At 42.7% G+C, this 21,169-nt stretch overlaps 1 protein-coding gene across 4 annotated transcripts in view; it reads left to right on the top strand.

Moving 5' to 3' along the window:
* The window catches only part of GSE1 (Gse1 coiled-coil protein), a 299,551-nt gene that overhangs the window by 59,630 nt on the left and 218,752 nt on the right, over window positions 1–21,169 (top strand). For all 4 annotated transcript variants that reach the window (XM_075838296.1, XM_075838298.1, XM_075838297.1 and 1 more), the window contains exon 2: window positions 16,818–16,971. In XM_075838296.1, coding sequence (XP_075694411.1) covers window positions 16,818–16,971 — 154 coding nt within the window. The remainder of the gene's footprint in view (window positions 1–16,817; window positions 16,972–21,169) is intronic.

Below are 21,169 nucleotides of genomic sequence, written 5' to 3'. Positions count from 1 at the left end.
CTGCAGAAGCTCTTGATAATCAGACATGAGGCCAATATAGGGGCTCCGGACTCTCCTGGCAGTAAGAGGAACCTCATGTGGGGTTGCAGTCGTCTTCATCACGATATTTTGTGGGGCGCCGATATATTATATGCAGCATTTACACCTCTTAAAGGGGCCGTGCTTATTCCATGTCCTCACAAGTGCACGTAGGTGTGACTACAGGAGCCGCTGCGGATCATTTCCTCCCTCGTTTTGTTAATTCTCAATGCTTGGTTGATGTCCCTAAAAATAGAGCCTTTTCTCGTGGAGGTGCATTGGTGGCGCGGCCACAGATTACGTCACAATTGACAAGAAAACCAGTGCTTAGGCTTCGTTTACATCTGCGTCGGGGCTTCGTTCATGGATTTTGTCTGAGCTTTATGTCAGGGGAACCCATAGGTTTGTCTCCGTTGTGTAAGTGTTCCGTCGTTTTGATGGAATGAATACTGTAGTCGACTGTGCTCTTCCCTCAAAACAACGGAACCCTTACACAACGGCGACAAACGGAAAACATTCGCACCGGATCCGTTACCATTGAAATCAATGGTGATGCACACGGAAACCTATGGTTTGGATTCCGTTCGTGGGTTCCCCTGACAGAAAGCCATGAACCCGTGAACGGAGCCCCGACAATGTGAACGAAGCCTTATTCAGCACTAATTTTACCGTTAGGGTATGTGCACACACACTAATTACGTCCGTAATTGACGGACGTATTTCGGCCGCAAGTCCCGGACCGAACACAGTGCAGGGAGCCGGGCTCCTAGCATCATAGTTATGTACGATGCTAGGAGTCCCTGCCTCGCTGCAGGACAACTGTCCCGTAGTGTAATCATGTTTACAGTACGGGACAGTTGTCCTGCAGCGAGGCAGGGACTTCTAGCATCGTACATAAGTATGATGCTAGGAGCCCGGCTCCTTGCACTGTGTTCGGTCCGGGACTTGCGGCCGAAATACGTCCGTCAATTACGGACGTAATTAGTGTGTGTGCACATACCCTTAAAGTGAAGGGCACCACTGCGGAGCCCGTTGTAAGTGAGCCGGGTCCGGCAGGTGCCACTGGTGTCCGCTGTGCGACGGTTTCGGCACTGCGTCTTGGTTTTCATTATAAACAGAAGCCGCACATGGACAGTGCAAAGAGAATTCACTTATCTGACCGCTCTATCTATTAGGAACATTCACCCCAAAATGTCCAGCCTCCAATAAACAAGACCCTGATATTGTATCTGTACATTTGTGTTTTTTTTTTTACAATGTATCAGTTCAGTAAAAATGTAGCAAATGATCAGGACAGGAGAGAGATTTGTGCTGCTGATGTGTTTATATCACAGAGGATTGTCTAGACTGGATACAATTGTAACAAACCCGCAGAAGTTTTCGGTTAGGACAGTTGTCCAACTGCTGACGAAGGTTTCTATTTACTGTCCGCAAGCAGAGATCTTGAAAACGGTGAGGAATTGAAACACAGTCTATTAGAACGCTTTACATGGACGAGCCCTTGGATTTTTTGGCCTCGGCCGTGGAAGACGCAGTCCGCCACCCCCCCCACAAAGATCTGTGTGATCTCCCCACGCTGGCTGTCACCTCATCATACCCCCGCCTCAATCAGGTGCGATCCCCCTCTTGCATAGGAGCGCACGTCAAAGAACGGATCTGTCTTCCCGGCAAGTGTTAAGGGTCTCTTTTCAGCAAATCTCTTCGGCTTTTCTTTGCTTTGACTCGAACTTGTACGCGAGCGGATTTAATCTCTTTGACGTTAGTGCTCAGCCGGGGAGGGGAGTGCGCGCGTTCGCATGAGGGGCTGGGGGTGGGTATAGCTGTTAACGCAGCACGTCTTCTCCTTCCCCATTGTACGCCGCACCCTGGAGGTAAACGCTTTCTCCGAGCTTCTCGTCCTAACGAGCGGCTCCTGAACCTGCCTGCGCAGCATTTAATTGGCGAGGAGTGAAAGACATAAAACCCGGCTCTGCCTCCCCAGTGCGAGGAGGGGGGATACGAGGCGTCGGGAACAATACACAGCGCGGGGGGGACATCTCTCTTCCATTTCCACCGTAAACACTTTGTTATATCTCAGCCTCCGTGTCATTCTATTTTTCAGTGTGTAACTCCCGACCCGCCGGAGGGGAAACACAATCCGCTCAGCCACGTTAACCCCTTCAGGGCCCACGGGATTAATCCATTAAAAGGGACCGTGGGGGGGGGGGGGGGTTTAATTTTTTTTATTTTTATACATTAACCCTTCATCCTCAGTTTGATTTGTCCATACAATAGCAGCTTCCTGGTGTTAACCTGCTGCTTACTCTTATTCTTCGATTACTCGGCTGCTGCAGAACCTCTTCATTCTCTAAGTGATGCTTCCTGCAAAGCCAGGGTATCCAAGCCCTATCGTGTGTGATACAGTCTACTGAGCTGTGTATCTAATCCTATCATGTGTGATACTGTCTGCTGAGCTGTGTATCTAATCCTATCGTGTGATACTGTCTGCTGAGCTGTGTATCTAATCCCATCATGTGTGATACTGTCTGCTGGACCACTGTATCTAATCCTATCATGTGTGATACTGTCTACTGAGCTGTGTATCTAATCCTATCATGTGTGATACTGTCTGCTGGACCGCTATATCTAATCCTATCATGTGTGATACTGTCTGCTGGACCGCTGTATCTAATCCTATCATGTGTGATACTGTCTGCTGAGCTGTGTATCTAATCCTATCATGTGTGATACTGTCTGCTGGACCGCTGTATCTAATCCTATCATGTGATATGGTCTGCTGGGCCGCGGTATCTAAGCCTGTAGCTCCTATTGCCCGCCTCTTGCTGTTCTGCAGCATCTGATGGATGGAGACGCGTCGTATTTCTCCTCTATAAAGCTGTAGCAGGTTAATGGCGGAGCGTTGGGAGAAGTCGCGGGAAGTTCACAGCTCGGCGTCTCGGCTTTGACTCGTCCATTAAATTCATCTGGGTTCATTTCCAGAGCTTCAAGAAAACCATCTGGTCATCTCCTGGCGCTTAACTGAATTACAGCAGCTGTGGCGGTGATGAGGACGCGGTGACGGGCGGGCGGCAGCGAGGTGTCTGCTCTTATTATTGATCTTCAGTATTCGTATGGCGCCAACATGTCCCGCAGCGCCGTACGCAGACTATAATCCCTCACCTCAGTCCCTCTCACCAGCAGCTCACAATCTATATTGCAAAGTCATAGACTAGTATAGGGATATAAAGGTTTGGAACCCCCCCCCCCTCTTTACTGTCTGCACCCCTACTGCTAGGGAATCTCCTAATCAGCTGTCATGCATAACTCGCGCACCGCTCTGACCCGGCGTCATGGACTCCACAAGACGTCTGTAGGTTCCTGTGGTCTCCGGCACCGGGTCCTGTAAATTGTGAGGCGCGGCCTCCAGGGATCGGTTTCTCCAGCACATCCTACAGATGATCAATCGAATTGAGATCTGGGGAATTGGGAGACACCTTGATGTCTTTGTCATGTTCCTCTTCATTTCTGATCAATATCTGCAGTGTGGCGGGGGCGTTATCCTGCAGTGTGGCGGGGGCGTTATCCTGCAGTGTGGCGGGGGCGTTATCCTGCAGTGTGGCGGTGGCGTTATCCTGCAGTGTGGCGGGGGCGTTATACGGCAGTGTGGCGGGGGCGTTATAGAGCTTTGCGGCGGGGGCGTTATACGGCAGTGTGGTGGTACTAACCACTGCAGACTGGGAGCCCCCCACAAGACCGGCCAATCTGGAGATGCTCTGATCCAGTCATCTAGACCTCACATTTTGGCCCTTGTCCCAGTCGCTCAGATCCTTACACTTCTCCATTTTTTCTGCTTCTAACATTAACTTCAAGAACTGACTGATCCCCTAATATATCCCCCCTCCTTGTCCAGCACCATTGTAACCAGATCATCAGTGTTATTCACATCACCTGTCACTGGGTTTAATGTTATGGCTGATCAGTGTATGTTCTCGGTGAATCCTCCAGCAGAATAGTGAGTGCAGCTCTGGAGTATAATACAGGATGTAACTCAGGATCAGTACAGGATAAGTAATGTAATGTATGTACACAGTAACTCCACCAGCAGAATAGTGAGTGCAGCTCTGGAGTATAATACAGGATCTAACTCAGGATCAGTACAGGATAAGTAATGTAATGTATGTACACAGTAACTCCACCAGCAGAATAGTGAGTGCAGCTCTGGAGTATAACAGAGGATGTAACTCAGGATCAGTACAGGATAAGTAATGTAATGTATGTACACAGTGACTCTACCAGCAGAATAGTGAGTGCAGCTTTGGAGTATAATACAGGATATAACTCAGGATCAGTACAGGATAAGTAATGTAATGTATGTACACAGTGACTCCACCAGCAGAATAGTGAGTGCAGCTCTGGAGTATAATACAGGATGTAACTCAGGATCAGTACAGGATAAGTAATGTAATGTACACAGTGACTCCACCAGCAGAATAGTGAGTGCAGCTCTGGAGTATAATACAGGATGTAACTCAGGATCAGTACAGGATAAGTAATGTAATGTATGTACACAGTGACTCCACCAGCAGAATAGTGAGTGCAGCTCTGGAGTATAATACAGGATATAACTCAGGATCAGTACAGGATAAGTAATGTAATGTATGTACACAGTGACTCCACCAGCAGAATAGTGAGTGCAGCTCTGGAGTATAATACAGGATGTAACTCAGGATCAGTACAGGATAAGTAATGGAATGTATGTACACAGCGATTCCACCAGCAGAATAGTGAGTGCAGCTCTGGAGTATAATACAGGATGTAACTCAGGATCAGTACAGGATAAGTAATGTAATGTACACAGTGACTCCACCAGCAGAATAGTGAGTGCAGCTCTGGAGTATAATACAGGATGTAACTCAGGATCAGTACAGGATAAGTAATGTAATGTATGTACACAGTGACTCCACCAGCAGAATAGTGAGTGCAGCTCTGGAGTATAATACAGGATGTAACTCAGGATCAGTACAGGATAAGTAATGTATGTACACAGTGACTCCACCAGCAGAATAGTGAGTGCAGCTCTGGAGTATAATGCAGGATGTAACTCAGGATCAGTACAGGATAAGTAATGTAATGTATGTACACAGTGACTCCACCAGCAGAATAGTGAGTGCAGCTCTGGAGTATAATACAGGATGTAACTCAGGATCAGTACAGGATAAGTAATGTAATGTATGTACACAGTGACTCCACCAGCAGAATAGTGAGTGCAGCTCTGGAGTATAATATAGGATATAACTCAGGATCAGTACAGGATAAGTAATGTAATGTACACAGTGACTCCACCAGCAGAATAGTGAGTGCAGCTCTGGAGTATAATACAGGATATAACTCAGGATCAGTACAGGATAAGTAATGTAATGTACACAGTGACTCCACCAGCAGAATAGTGAGTGCAGCTCTGGAGTATAATACAGGATATAACTCAGGATCAGTACAGGATAAGTAATGTAATGTACACCGTGACTCCACCAGCAGAATAGTGAGTGCAGCTCTGGAGTATAATACAGGATGTAACTCAGGATCAGTACAGGATAAGTAATGTAATGTATGTACACAGTGACTCCACCAGCAGAATAGTGAGTGCAGCTCTGGAGTATAATACAGGATATAACTCAGGATCAGTACAGGATAAGTAATGTAATGTACACCGTGACTCCACCAGCAGAATAGTGAGTGCAGCTCTGGAGTATAATACAGGATGTAACTCCGGATCAGCACAGGATAAGTAATGTAATGTATGTACACAGTGACTCCACCAGCAGAATAGTGAGTGCAGCTCTGGAGTATAATACAGGATATAACTCAGGATCAGTACAGGATAAGTAATGTATGTACACAGCGATTCCACTGTTCATGAAGTCTAGTAGTAATTTTAGGCTAATCCTTCATGGACTGCTCTTTGCCAGACTAGTGACGTTTCTGAACCATCAGGTGCCGGATTAATGGTATGTTACTGTTATTTGTTTAGCGTTCTCATCTGTTGCATTGTGTTTTTTGGTACAAAATTAGAGCAGAATCTTGAAACAATTATTGAACAAAAAGTTTCAACAGTAAGAAAGTAGCAGAGATCTCGCAGTATTATGAGGAATTCCATTCTCTTATTGTTGGATTATCTCTATAAGCGGGAGCGCCTCCAATAACATCCCTGCAGGGACAGCCCGTTCCTGCCCCCTCTCTGCGGGCGTCATTATGGCGGCCTGCGGTCTCTGAACCGATCCTTCGTGTGTGGATTTGCGTCTGTAATACGGTTCACACTACGGATATGTACTGCGGTCCGTCCGGTTTTCTGTATTACGTGCTGTAGCCATGTATGATGGAATATGCTGCTTATTATGGGAGGTGTGAACCCCGCCATAACATAACCCTCCCCTGTATGGACAGGACGTGGCGCTGACACGTGTGGACGATTCCTGTGTCACATTTCGGAGGGGACGCGACCTCTGTCCTCGTCCTTTTGGTGTTTTATAAGGATCCTCTTTGATACAAGGGTTAATCCCCGGGATCGCGCCCCCTGGCACCTCTCTGCTGTTTGCCTGGTTTCTGGAAGCCTGGCCTGTTCTCCTGCCAAGTGACATCCAGTCTGTGCCGGGAGCGCTGCCAGAATCAGACAATACGGCTTTAACACCACGACGGTTGCTGCCGTTTCCCTATTGGCTCTTAAGCTCTTGGTTTCCTTCATTAAGTAAATAAATTATCTGTCCTCCAAACCCCCCAAAACCACAACCCCTCCCCCCTCCCTCGCTGGGAGTTTTTATTTTTTTTTCGACCAATTTTCGCGAGCAGAGAATTTGTAAATCCCTGCAAAGTGGCGCTTTAAAAAACGGCGGTCCGGGATGATTCTACGGTCTGTGCCCGACCACACGTGCCATGTTAGAGAGCGGCGCTCCTGGGGGGGGGGGTGTTCCTGGCAGTGGAAGGGTTAAATGACTGAATATTCTATGAGTGAGTATACGCCAGGATGGAGAGGATTGTCACGTCATGGAGGCCTAGCCCTCCTCCCCCACCATGCAGGCGTGACAACGTGACAGACAGAAACACGCGTGTAATTGCGCCTGGGGCTCTTCTCCGACAGCCAATCATTATAACCAAACGCTTCCCGAGCAAATCCCATTGTAAGCCGCTGTACCCTGACAATGGCGGGGTGAGCCGGCTCGTTATAATAGTATAATAGCCCCCCCCCATCATCATATAAGATCCTGCTCTCCACATACGACTCCCGACCTTGACTTGAACCTCACAAGACCCATCACCCCGCGTGTACGGGGACTCGGATAATGGCAGCATTATCTGGATAATCAGAGATTAGCGTCGCGGATCATTGCGCCGGTGCTGCGGGAGCGGCGTCTGAGAAGTGACAAGTAAAGAGAACCCCCCCCCCCCCCCATCTAAAATAATCACCTGTAAACATAGTCCGAAAATTCTGTTTCTTAGTCACGCGGTATCGGTTTCTGGGAAAGCTGGGTGACTACCAATATGGCCGCCATTGCCTCTCCCCAGAGTTTTGCTTCTTCGTCTAGTTCTGTAATGATCTCCCTCTCTCTCCTGTGTCATTACATTACTGGGCAGATCTGTCAGTCAGGAGCCTGGGAAAGTTGAGTGACAACCAGTGTGAGAGCGGTTAAGGAGGCCGTATTAGTTGTCACCCAGCTTTCCCAGAAACAGATGAGTAAGAAACAGCTGATCGGATTTTGCAATATTTTCAGGTGATTTTATATCGAAGGTCAATGAACCAGCAGGGAGAGCGGGAGCGGTCAGGCTGCCGGAGGTCGGGACACGCTAGGAGTTGTAGTTGTTTTGCCCTCTGGAGAGCCACCATTAAAAAAAAAACTCTGGCCGAGTTCACACTGAGTTTTTTTGGCACTGATTTTGTCGCGGAAACCATCTCGGAATCGGCCAATTTGAAGGCAGAGGCGTTTTTTTCTCTGGCAGCTTTTATCCGCTGGCAGGGAAAAAAAGCGTCATGTTCTTTCTTGCCGCGGTTCCACCTCTGACCTTCAATTAAAAGCAATGGGAGGCAGAAAAAGCGTTGTTTTTTTTGGCTGCGGGCGTAAAACGCCACAAGAGGCGTGGCAAAAAAAGCGCAGGCAGGTCAAAATCTCCCTCAAAATTCTCTACAAGTGACCGATAAAAACCAAAACTTTCTAATAGACTTCGTCTCATTTCCAAAATGTCTGCTTGCTGTCAGTGAATGTAGACATTCTTATTTACATCAGAGGTTGAAAACTCATCCTGACCTAAGGGTATGTTCACACGGCCTATTTACGGACGTAAATCGGGCGTTTTTGCCCCGAATTACGCCCGAAAATAGCGCCTCAATAGCGCTGACAAACATCTGCCCATTGAAAGCAATGGGCAGACGTTTGTCTGTTCACACGAGGCGTATATTTACGCGCCGCTGTCAAATGACGGCGCGTAAATAGACGCCCGCGTAGAAGAAGTGACCTGTCACTTCTTTGGCCGTAATTGGAGCCGCTATTCATTGACTCCAATGAATAGCAGCGCTAATTACGGCCGTAATTGACGCGGCGTTCAAGCGCCTGCACATGCCGGTACGGCTGAAATTACGGGGATGTTTTCAGGCTGAAACATCCCCGTAATTTCAGCCGTTACGGACCCCCGCCGTGTGAACATACCCTAATACTTCTCACAGCTGAGGGTTTGCTCCATTTGTATCCAGTCTATACAATCCCCTGTGAGGTAAACGTCCTGGACTCCAGACTGATACATGTTACCTGCACTGATACATTGTAACAAACAGAAGAGAGATTTGTTATTGCTGCTTCTTCTCCCCTGGTCTGTTTATCGCTCTACGTCTGAGGACTTCTCCTCTTTAGCGTTGCGTGGAGTATCGCTCTTGTCGCTGCCCACTTCACAGGACTATAAGAGGTTTTTTTTTTGCCGTTTCCCTGGCGACCGTCTTCCCTGTAAATGGTCCGGTATGGCGCAGAGATAACAATTTGGTACAATTCGCTGCAGCTCTTAACGATGAACCTACTTATGGCGCGCCTTTGACCTTGGCGTCTCTCCGGAGGTGGCTGGAAGCGGCGTCTTTAGTCTTCATTTGGAGAACCCATGGGCGTTGGTTAACGAGTTAATGCCACAATCATTCATGCCGGCTCTAATTTGTTGTGATTCTTCCAGGACGTGTTCTGGGCATGAAACGTCCCTTGTACGGGGGCAGAGAGACGCGCTCTTATCGAGAGGGACAGATCCTTCTTAATTGAGCTGATTCTCCCTGTATATAAACAGATGGCTTCTTTAAATCAATTATTCCTCATTTGTGTAAGTGGGAATGATTTCCTGACAGATCCTGTATCACGGGAGGAGGGGGAGGGGCGCAGAGTGTGTGTGTGGGGGGGGGGGGGGGTCATTCACTGCCAGGCTCAGTGATAACAGGCACCGAGACATGAAGGGGCTGCACAGGCCAAGTCACTGCCGTCTGGGGATTATGGGGTTAACTATTATGGATTGTGTCCATTTCGAGAGGCTTTATGTAAATGTATCGGAAAATGGATAGTTCTACAGACTTTTCGTAAAATGTTTCACCTTTTTCAAAAAGTCTGCTTGCTTTCAGTGAATGAGGACATTATTGTTTACATCCAGAGGCTGACAACTGCCTTCCCACAATAGGGTTTGTTACAATTGTATCCAGTCTAGGCAGTGGTCTGTGAGCTGAACAACCTGGACTCCAGACTGTTACAATGTATCAGTGCAGGTAAAAACTATGTAATAAACTATCAGGACAGGAGAGAGGTTTGTGCTGCTGATGTGATTAGATGAGAGGTTTTATATGAACTGGATACAATTGTAACAAACCCTCAGCCTTTAGATGTAACCAGAATGTTTCCATTCACTGGCCGTAAGTAGAGATCTTGAAAATGGTGGGGAATTGAAACACAGACTATGAGAAAGTCCCAGATCCTTTTATTATACGTAAAGTGTCCGTCAGGAAGGAGAAGATGGTGAATTCCGGCAGCCGGATGTGCGGGGACAAGCAATGCCCGATACCACAGGTATTGACTGAGGCTGCGATCACCTGACTCGACTGTCCAATCGCCATCCGGTATATTTGGTGGGGCCGTCCCATTGACCAATCCTCTGTGATGCTGAAGTCTGTGACCAGATTGTAGGGAATGTCCAATTGTTTGAATACAATTTGGTTATTTTTAACCCATTATATGTATAAACTGTAGGAGGTGGTAATTAAAAAAGAAAAGAAAAGATATTCCTCAGCGCATCCGCAATGTGTAGTATAGAAAGAGATTTATTTGGTCATCTTAAATAAACCGTAGAGGACACAGGATCGGCGTGTCACCGCTTACGCGTTTCGAACACAAGTCTTACAGCACACGCAGCAGACTCGATACATGTGGTTTATAATCACAGCCAATCCTGACGCATTCAATTATAAGCCGTTCTACAGACCGATTTTCATGTATAGAAACCCATATGAAGTAACCAGCAGTCGGATCACGCAAAGTAGCGTTTATATTGTGATGGAACGAAGAAAAAGCCTCAAAATACAACCCGCAAACTCTACAAAATGGGGAATCTGTTCGGAAATGCCGTCCCTGTAGTTTGACATCGGTTGTCGTGCGTGTTTAGAGACTCTGCGCACATAAACGGATCATTAACCAATCACACAGAAATCTCAAGAAAATGAAACGATTTTTAGTTTGAAAAAAAAAACGTTGCAAAATATGTCAATTCGATCAGAGATTGGACCGAAAAACCACAAGGAAAGAATTAATGTTGTATATTGAGGCGCTAAATGTGCAAACCCAAGGCAAGTAAATACTAAGCGAAAATGTCTGCGTAATAGATCTATAAAAATATCGTAGATTCTGTCGCTGAGATTCTATAAAAAGAACTCTGAATATTGCGTGTCTATTACAGGGCATTTGTCGGTTTAATTATTAAGAGCGTTACATGAAAAAATGTCAGCAGAAAATACTCCCCTTCAAAGGCAAACTCTACAGCTAGAGAAGATCGCCCCTCTAATTTAACCCCTTAGCGTAACGTGTCCACTTGGAGAATCCCATAGGCTTCCCTATTAAAAAGATGTCTCTTCCAGTCGCCGTCGCCCCCCCCCCCCCCCCCAGCAGGTTTTCCCACTAACTCGATACCATGAAATCTGAAATCCGGGGAATCATTGTGCTTGTCAGCCCCCGATGTCTCTGAAGCGTTTTTTGTTACATTGACGTACGCTCCGCTGTACGTATTTTACGCTTTCTAGTTGTGCGTCCTATATAATTTAAAGTGCACCAAACACAAGTAATATCGACCTCGTGGTGTCACAATTTATGAAAGTCTATTTTATGTATTTTATTGTTGGGTTGATTAAATTCTCTGATCTTCGTGCTGTATTTAGCTGGGGGTTTGGATCTCTGTATCAGAAAAACCATGTACTGACGTCTATAAAGATAAAGTTATAAAATCCCTCCAGAATGTTGGCCCTAAAGTCGTCGCAATGATAAAAGATGGAGACTCGATCCAGGATTACAACCTCGTAGAACCGCTGACATCACGTGGCTCCTCCGTTCATTTCTACGGCACGCGGAGCTGCATCAGGACATAAAGAAATCCGGTCGCCATTTTTGTTTTCTAGCTCTAACGTACAGTTCATCATCTTTCCATGATGACTTTACAGGAGGGATCAGTGATGGGGAGTAAATATGGCAGCTATTTCTAATACCATAGTTATATAGGTGGATCACACACCATGTCATATATGGTGGCTGCAGCGCTATGTGAGGGGCGGGCTCTGGAGATGAGGGGTCCCGGTGTGAGGGGCATTTGTCTGAGCTGGATAATGGCAGATATTCTACATCACCGAGCCCCTGTACACAGCGAGCAAATCTCCGAGGAACAAAGGTCACCAGCTGCTCGCTGCCCCAGTATATTAACTCTCGCTCAGTCACATCATTAAACCCCCGTCATCTGCCGCTGCGCTCCCACAAGTTACTTGTGCCCCCCCAGCAGCTCCCTGTAATGTGGGTCAGATCACAGCGAGAATGAGGAGAGACATAACCTCTGCTGGGGTCAGCTCAGGCCTAGTCCAGGACCGCACGGACGACAAAGCAAAATGGGTTAGGTTTAGACTTCTTCCACCTGCTCAAATCCATTGTCTTCCACATAGGGGGCAGTATTATAGTAGTTATATTCTTGTATATAGGGGCAGTATTATAGTAGTTATATTCTTGTCTATAGGGGGCAGTATTATAGTAGTTATATTCTTGTATATAGGGGCAGTATTATAGTAGTTATATTCTTGTATATAGGGGGCAGTATTATAGTAGTTATATTCTTGTATATAGGGGGCAGTATTATAGTAGTTATATTCTTGTATATAGGGGCAGTATTATAGTAGTTATATTCTTGTATATAGGGAGCAGTATTATAGTAGTTATATTCTTATATATAGGGGCAGTATTATAGTAGTTATATTCTTGTCTATAGGGGGCAGTATTATAGTAGTTATATTCTTGTATATAGGGGCAGTATTATAGTAGTTATATTGTTGTATATAGGAGGCAGTATTATAGTAGTTATATTCTTGTATATAGGGGTAGTATTATAGTAGTTATATTCTTGTATATAGGGGTAGTATTATAGTATTTATATTCTTGTATATAGGGGCAGTATTATAGTAGTTGTATTCTTGTATATAGGGGGCAGTATTATAGTAGTTATATTCTTGTATATAGGGGTAGTATTATAGTAGTTATATTCTTGTATATAGGAGGTAGTATTATAGTAGTTATATTCTTGTATATAGGGGTAGTATTATAGTATTTATATTCTTGTATATAGGGGCAGTATTATAGTAGTTGTATTCTTGTATATAGGGGGCAGTATTATAGTAGTTATATTCTTGTATATAGGAGCAGTATTATAGTAGTTATATTGTATATAGGGGCAGTATTATAGTAGTTATATTCTTGTATATAGGAGCAGTATTATAGTAGTTATATTCTTGTATATAGGGGCAGTATTATAGTAGTTATATTCTTGTATATAGGGGCAGTAATATAGTAGTTATATTCTTGTATATAGGGGCAGTATTATAGTAGTTATATTCTTGTATATAGGAGCAGTATTATAGTAGTTATATTCTTGTATATAGGGGCAGTATTATAGTAGTTATATTCTTGTATATAGGGGCAGTATTATAGTAGTTATATTCTTGTGTATATAGGGGCAGTATTATAGTAGTTATATTCTTGTATATAGGGGTCAGTATTATAGTAGTTATATTCTTGTATATAGGATCAGTATTATAGTAGTTATATTCTTGTATATAGGAGCAGTATTATTGTAGTTATATTCTTGTATATAGGGTCAGTATTATAGTAGTTATATTCTTGTATATAGGGAGCAGTATTATAGTAGTTATATTCTTGTATATAGGGGCAGTATTATAGTAGTTATATTCTTGTATATAGGAGCAGTATTATAGTAGTTATATTCTTGTATATAGGAGCAGTATTATAGTAGTTATATTCTTGTATATAGGGGCAGTATTATAGTAGTTATATTCTTGTATATAGGGAGCAGTATTATAGTAGTTATATTCTTGTATATAGGGGCAGTATTATAGTAGTTATATTCTTGTATATAGGAGCAGTATTATAGTAGTTATATTCTTGTATATAGGAGCAGTATTATAGTAGTTATATTCTTGTATATAGGAGCAGTATTATAGTAGTTATATTCTTGTATATAGGGGACAGTATTATAGTAGTTATATTCTTGTATATAGGGGACAGTATTATAGTAGTTATATTCTTGTATATAGGGGACAGTATTATAGTAGTTATATTCTTGTATATAGGAGCAGTATTATAGTAGTTATATTCTTGTATATAGGAGCAGTATTATAGTAGTTATATTCTTGTATATAGGGGGCAGTATTATAGTAGTTATATTCTTGTATATAAGGGCAGTATTATAGGAGTTATATTCTTGTATATAGGGGGCAGTATTATAGTAGTTATATTCTTGTATATAGGGAGCAGTATTATAGTAGTTATATTCTTGTATATAGGGAGCAGTATTATAGTAGTTATATTCTTGTATATAGGGGCAGTATTATAGTATTTATATTCTTGTATATAGGGAGCAGTATTATAGTAGTTATATTCTTGTATATAGGGAGCAGTATTATAGTAGTTATATTCTTGTATATAGGGGCAGTATTATAGTAGTTATATTCTTGTATATAGGGGCAGTATTATAGTAGTTATATTCTTGTATATAGGAGCAGTATTATAGTAGTTATATTCTTGTATATAGGGGCAGTATTATAGTAGATATATTCTTGTATATAGGAGCAGTATTATAGTAGTTATATTCTTGTATATAAGAGGTAGTATTATAGTAGTTATATTCTTGTATATAGGGGCAGTATTATAGTAGTTATATTCTTGTATATAGGGGGCAGTGTTATAGTAGTTATATTCTTGTATATAGGGAGCAGTATTATAGTAGTTATATTCTTGTATATAGGGGCAGTATTATAGTAGTTATATTCTTGTATATAGGGGCAGTATTATAGTAGTTATATTCTTGTATATAGGGGCAGTATTATAGTAGTTATATTCTTGTATATAGGAGCAGTATTATAGTAGTTATATTCTTGTATATAGGGGCAGTATTATAGTAGTTATATTCTTGTATATAGGAGCAGTATTATAGTAGTTATATTCTTGTATATAGGGGCAGTATTATAGTAGTTATATTCTTGTATATAGGGGCAGTATTATAGTAGTTATATTCTTGTATATAGGAGGCAGTATTATAGTAGTTATATTCTTGTATAGAGGGGGCAGTATTATAGTAGTTATATTCTTGTATATAGGGGCAGTATTATAGTAGTTATATTCTTGTATATAGGGGGCAGTATTATAGTAGTTATATTCTTGTATATAGGAGCAGTATTATAGTAGTTATATTCTTGTATATAGGGGCAGTATTATAGTAGTTATATTCTTGTATATAGGAGCAGTATTATAGTAGTTATATTCTTGTATAGAGGGGGCAGTATTATAGTAGTTATATTCTTGTATATAGGGGTAGTATTATAGCAGTTATATTCTTGTATATAGGGGGCAGTATTATAGTAGTTATATTCTTGTATATAGGGGGCAGTATTATAGTAGTTATAGTCTTGTATATAGGGGCAGTATTATAGTAGTTATATTCTTGTATATAGGGGCAGTATTATAGTAGTTATATTCTTGTATATAGGAGCAGTATTATAGTAGTTATATTCTTGTATATAGGAGCAGTATTATAGTAGTTATATTCCTGTATATAGGGGTCAGTATTATAGTAGTTATATTCTTGTATATAGGGGGAGTATTATAGTAGTTATATTCTTGTATATAGGGACAGTATTATAGTAGTTATATTCTTGTATATAGGGACAGTATTATAGTAGTTATATTCTTGTATATAGAGGCAGTATTATAGTAGTTATATTCTTGTATATAGAAGCAGTATTATAGTAGTTATATTCTTGTATATAGGGGCAGTGTTATAGTAGTTATATTCTTGTATATAGGAGCAGTATTATAGTAGTTATATTCTTGTATATAGGGGGCAGTATTATAGTTGTTATATTCTTGTATATAGGAGGCAGTATTATAGTAGTTATATTCTTGTATATAGGGGGCAGTATTATAGTAGATATATTCTTGTATATAGGAGCAGTATTATAGTAGTTATATTCTTGTATATAGGGGGCAGTATTATAGTAGATATATTCTTGTATATAGAGGACAGTGTTATAGTAGTTATATTCTTGTATATAGGGAGCAGTAATATAGTAGTTATATTCTTGTATATAGGAGCAGTATTATAGTAGTTATATTCTTGTATATAGGGGCAGTATTATAGTAGTTATATTCTTGTATATAGGGGCAGTATTATAGTAGTTATATTCTTGTATATAGGGGCAGTATTATAGTAGTTATATTCTTGTATATAGAGAGCAGTATTATAGTAGTTATATTCTTGTATATAGGAGCAGTATTATAGTAGTTATATTCTTGTATATAGGGGCAGTATTATAGTAGTTATATTCTTGTATATAGGGGCAGTATTATAGTAGTTATATTCTTGTATATAGGGGCAGTATTATAGTAGTTATATTCTTGTATATAGGGGGCAGTATTATAGTAGTTATATTCTTGTATATAGGGGCAGTATTATAGTAGTTATATTCTTGTATATAGGGGCAGTATTATAGTAGTTATATTCTTGTATATAGGAGGCAGTATTATAGTAGTTATATTCTTGTATATAGAGAGCAGTATTATAGTAGTTATATTCTTGTATATAGGAGGCAGTATTATAGTAGTTATATTCTTGTATATAGGGGCAGTATTATAGTAGTTATATTCTTGTATATAGGGGCAGTCTGTATTACAGTTTTATTTAAATGAATATTGGACATAATGTTTAATACATGGCAGGTAATAGTGACTTCGTGATTAACCTCCTGTGGTTATGGGTCTCTCCTGTAATTCTTATCATTCTGTTGGGTTGAATTTCTTGTAGTGAACCAGTCCTTGGTGTGTGTATGGGATATATTGAATTTGCTTTTAGATCTGGACAATGTTTGGTGATTATATAAATGACTTGTGATTAGTTGATATTGTTTGTTTCCTGATTTCTATTTGTAATTTTTAGCATGCTGTATTTTCCTTTCGTCTCATTCTGAATATTATTAATAAAGCTTATTTTGTTTCCCTTAGTGTAGCACGACGTCCCGTGTTTCTGGACTCAGCAGCATCGCATCCAAGGTGATCGAATTTGAACATAACCCCAAAACAGGGAAGGACACCCCAACTCTGCCACCCAGCCAGGAATCCTTGTCGGATGTGGAGCATGCAGAACCAGTCATTACAAGTAGGTGGCGATGTTTGCATTGTAATTTCTATCCAGATGTAAGCAGCTGTAATGTGATAAGTTGTGATATATCATGTAGGACACTGTACCCTGTGGGGGATTCCTAAATTTCCTTGACGTGTCACAGTAGGATGCGGTTATGCTGCACTGCTTCAATATCTGTTCCGTGTTCCGCAGATCATATCACCGTGCTGTATTTCACCACACCGTCACAGGTTAACCCTTCCAGTCCATAATACTCCCCCCTGTGATACGTACACCGTACTCCCTGCCGTAATAATGGGCGTATTAGGAAAATGTTAGCGGAAGGGGGTAAATATTTCTAGATCTGGATGTTGTAGGGTCTTTTTCCGCTGAGTTTTTGGCTTTATATTTCTAGATTGTGCGGTTTTAATAAGACGTGATTGTGGTTTGTTACGTTGTTAGTCAGTGATGTCATCGCATGGGTGTGAAGTATCCACCGCCTCTAAGCTGATGTTTATAGGGAAGTGCCCTGGATTCATCGGCGTCACCCGGTGGTGATTAGTGGAAGTGCGGTCCATACAGTAATATCTGTCACCTCAGTGGTGCAGGACACGCAGTGAGGTTCGGGGCGGGGGCTCCACCTTTCCACAATCGTGACCAGCGAGCACCCTGGACAGCGCCTGCGGAGGGAGAACCGCACATAGTGGTTGATGGTTACACTAATGATGGATTTCTGTATTTCCTAGTCTTCTCTCGTTAGGACGCACCCTGCCCCTGTAACGGCTGCGTCTCCTGGTGGTATGAGGCGTGTGGTGGATCATGTGTCCCTGCGCTCTACTTAACCATCGTCTGTTTCAGATGAGGAAAATTGGGGATATTTCGTTTTAAGAGCAGTCACTCTATGGAGCCTCTACTGTAAGAGAAGTCACACTATGGAACCTCTACTCTAAGATCAGTCACACTATGGAGCCTCTACTGTAAGAGCAGTCACACTATGGAGCCTCTACTGTAAGAGCTGTCACACTATGGAGCCTCTACTGTAAGATCAGTCACACTATGGAACCTCTACTGTAAGAGCAGTCACACTATGGAGCCTCTACTGTAAGAGCAGTCACACTATGGACCCTCTACTGTAAGATCAGTCACACTATGGAACCTCTACTGTATGAGCAGTCACACTATGGAACCTCTACTGTATGATCAGTCACACTATGGACCCTCTACTGTAAGAGCAGTCACACTATGGAAACTACTGTAAGATCAGTCACACTATGGAACCTCTAATGTAAGAGCAGTCACACTATGGACCCTCTACTGTAAGAGCAGTCACACTATGGAGCCTCTACTGTAAGAGCAGTCACACTATGGAACCTCTACTGTAAGAGCAGTCACACTATGGAACCTCTACTGTAAGAGCAGTCACACTATAGAACCTCTACTGTAGGATCAGTCACACTATGGAACCTCTACTGTAAGATCAGTCACACTATGGAACCTCTACTGTAAGAGCAGTCACACTATGGACCCTCTACTGTAAGAGCAGTCACACTATGGACCCTCTACTGTAAGAGCAGTCACACTATGGACCCTCTACTGTAAGAGCAGTCACACTATGGACCCTCTACTGTAAGATCAGTCACACTATGGAACCTCTACTGTAAGATCAGTCACACTATGGAACCTCTACTGTAAGAGCAGTCACACTATGGAACCTCTACTGTAAGATCAGTCACACTATGGAACCTCTACTGTAAGATCAGTCACACTATGGAACCTCTACTGTAAGAGCAGTCACACTATGGACCCTCTACTGTAAGAGCAGTCACACTATGGACCCTCTACTGTAAGAGCAGTCACACTATGGACCCTCTACTGTAAGAGCAGTCACACTATGGACCCTCTACTGTAAGATCAGTCACACTATGGAACCTCTACTGTAAGATCAGTCACACTATGGAACCTCTACTGTAAGAGCAGTCACACTATGGAACCTCTACTGTAAGATCAGTCACACTATGGAACCTCTACTGTAAGATCAGTCACACTATGGAACCTCTACTGTAAGATCAGTCACACTATGGAACCTCTACTGTAAGATCAGTCACACTATGGAACCTCTACTGTAAGAGCAGACACACTATGGAACCTCTACTGTAAGAGGAGTCACACTATGGAACCTCTACTGTAAGAACAGTCACACTATGGAACCTCTACTGTAAGAGCAGTCACACCATGGACCCCCTACTGTAAGAGCAGTCACACCATGGACCCTCTGCTGTAAGAGCAGTCACACTATGGAACCTCTACTGTAAGATTAGTCACACTATGGACCCTCTACTGTAAGAGCAGTCACACTATGGAACCTCTACTGTAAGAGCAGTCACACTATGGAGCCTCTACTGTAAGATCAGTCACACTATGGAGCCTCTACTGTAAGATCAGTCACACTATGGAACCTCTACTGTAAGATCAGTCACACTATGGAACCTCTACTGTAAGAGCAGTCGCACTATGGAACCTCTACTGTAAGAGCAGTCGCACTATGGAGCCTCTACTGTAAGAGCAGTCACACTATGGAACCTCTACTGTAAGAGCAGTCACACTATGGAACCTCTACTGTAAGAGCAGTCACACTATGGAGCCTCTACTGTAAGAGCAGTCACACTATGGACCCTCTACTGTAAGAGCAGTCACACTATGGAGCATCTACTGAAAGAGCAGTCACACTATGGAGCATCTACTGTAAGAGCAGTCACACTATACAAGCCTTCACTGTAATGGTCGCCATATAAATTAGACTGACGTTTGCCAAACCTGCCGATTTTGGTTTGACCGGCTGACCATCCGAATTTCAGCATGTCCGATCCTTAGTTCTCAAGGGATATAAGCCTCCGTCCGAGGTGTCCGGCAGCAGTTTTTTCCCCTGGGGATGTATATACAGATTTATTATCATGTACTGACCGGTCACAGTGTTTATAACAGTCTAATATGTGTAAGACACAGAGACCACTGCTCTTTCTTCACTTATAATGTACTGACTGTTGGGGAAGACCTTGTTGCAGCATCCAGCAGGTAAGACGTCGCCTCCAGGTGGGTAGAGTGTGTTCTCACTGCTGTAGGTGGAGGCAGTTCTGGCTTCACCTGTTGTTGCAGAGCCCCCGGGCAGGACAGGTGTTCATCCCGCTTCTTCAGGTCAGGGTAGCGTTTCTATCCTCCTGCCTGCCAGGTGCTGCTCCTGTTCTCCGTGGTTTCTTACAGGTGACAAGATGCTTTTTTGTCAGTGACGTCACCTGTATCGTGGGGTCAGACCCTCCCTGTGCAGCAACTCATCCGGAAAAACCTTCCTAGGGTGAACTCGCTGCACCTGCTGAACGAGCAAACACACAGAGACTGAAAGCGGCTTCTAACCGCGGACCCAAACTTCTGCAAGTTTCATTTACTTATCATTTTGAAGATCTCTGCTTGCTGTCAGTGCATGTGAACATTCTTGTTTACATCCATAAACTGAAAACTCGTCCTAAGAGAAAACTTCTCACAGCTGAGGGTGTGTTAGAATAGTATCGAAACAAGACAATTCTCTGTGAGGTCAGCACATATTTCTCTACTGTCCTTTATATTTTGTTACAATGTGTCAGTCTGGAGTCTGGGCCATTCAATTCATAAGTTTCCTGGACTTGATACAATTATTTCAAACATCTGCTGTATGAGCAGGGCAAGATCTGTACAGATTTTCAGATATAATTCACTAACAGCAAGCAGATATCTTGAAAATGGTGTGGAAATGAAGTATAATAGTTTGTTATTCCTCTTTATGTAATGATCAAGCTTCTGGTAAATTAACCTCACCATGTAATCTGTCTGCGTATACCAGTAAAGGAAAACTCGTATTATCATGTATTCATAGAAACATGACCCTGGACGTAGCCATGACAACGAGGATGAAAACCTCTGTACTTTACACTGCAGGCTGTATCCAGCCTGGAAAATACTTGATACTGATGGAAGGTTTAGGATATGGAGGGATTTCTCTTCATATTTTATAACTAAACGTCCTTATTCAGGGTCCTTGAAGGCGTCGTGTGCTGGTGGGAAATGACTGGAGCGTCGGTGTTCTCACAATTCTACATGGCGCTCGGTTTCGCTGGTACGGACACAATAGATAAGCGTCTCCTCTTTATTATGGGATGTGGGGCTGAGCGCAGAGCTGGAGAGGTTAAGTAGGGCTGAGGCTTCG

Source organism: Rhinoderma darwinii, chromosome 9, assembly GCF_050947455.1.
Source record: "Rhinoderma darwinii isolate aRhiDar2 chromosome 9, aRhiDar2.hap1, whole genome shotgun sequence".
NCBI lineage: Eukaryota > Metazoa > Chordata > Amphibia > Anura > Rhinodermatidae > Rhinoderma > Rhinoderma darwinii.
The sequence above is the reverse complement of the archived record's forward strand: the minus strand, read 5'-3'. Positions and strand labels throughout refer to the sequence as shown.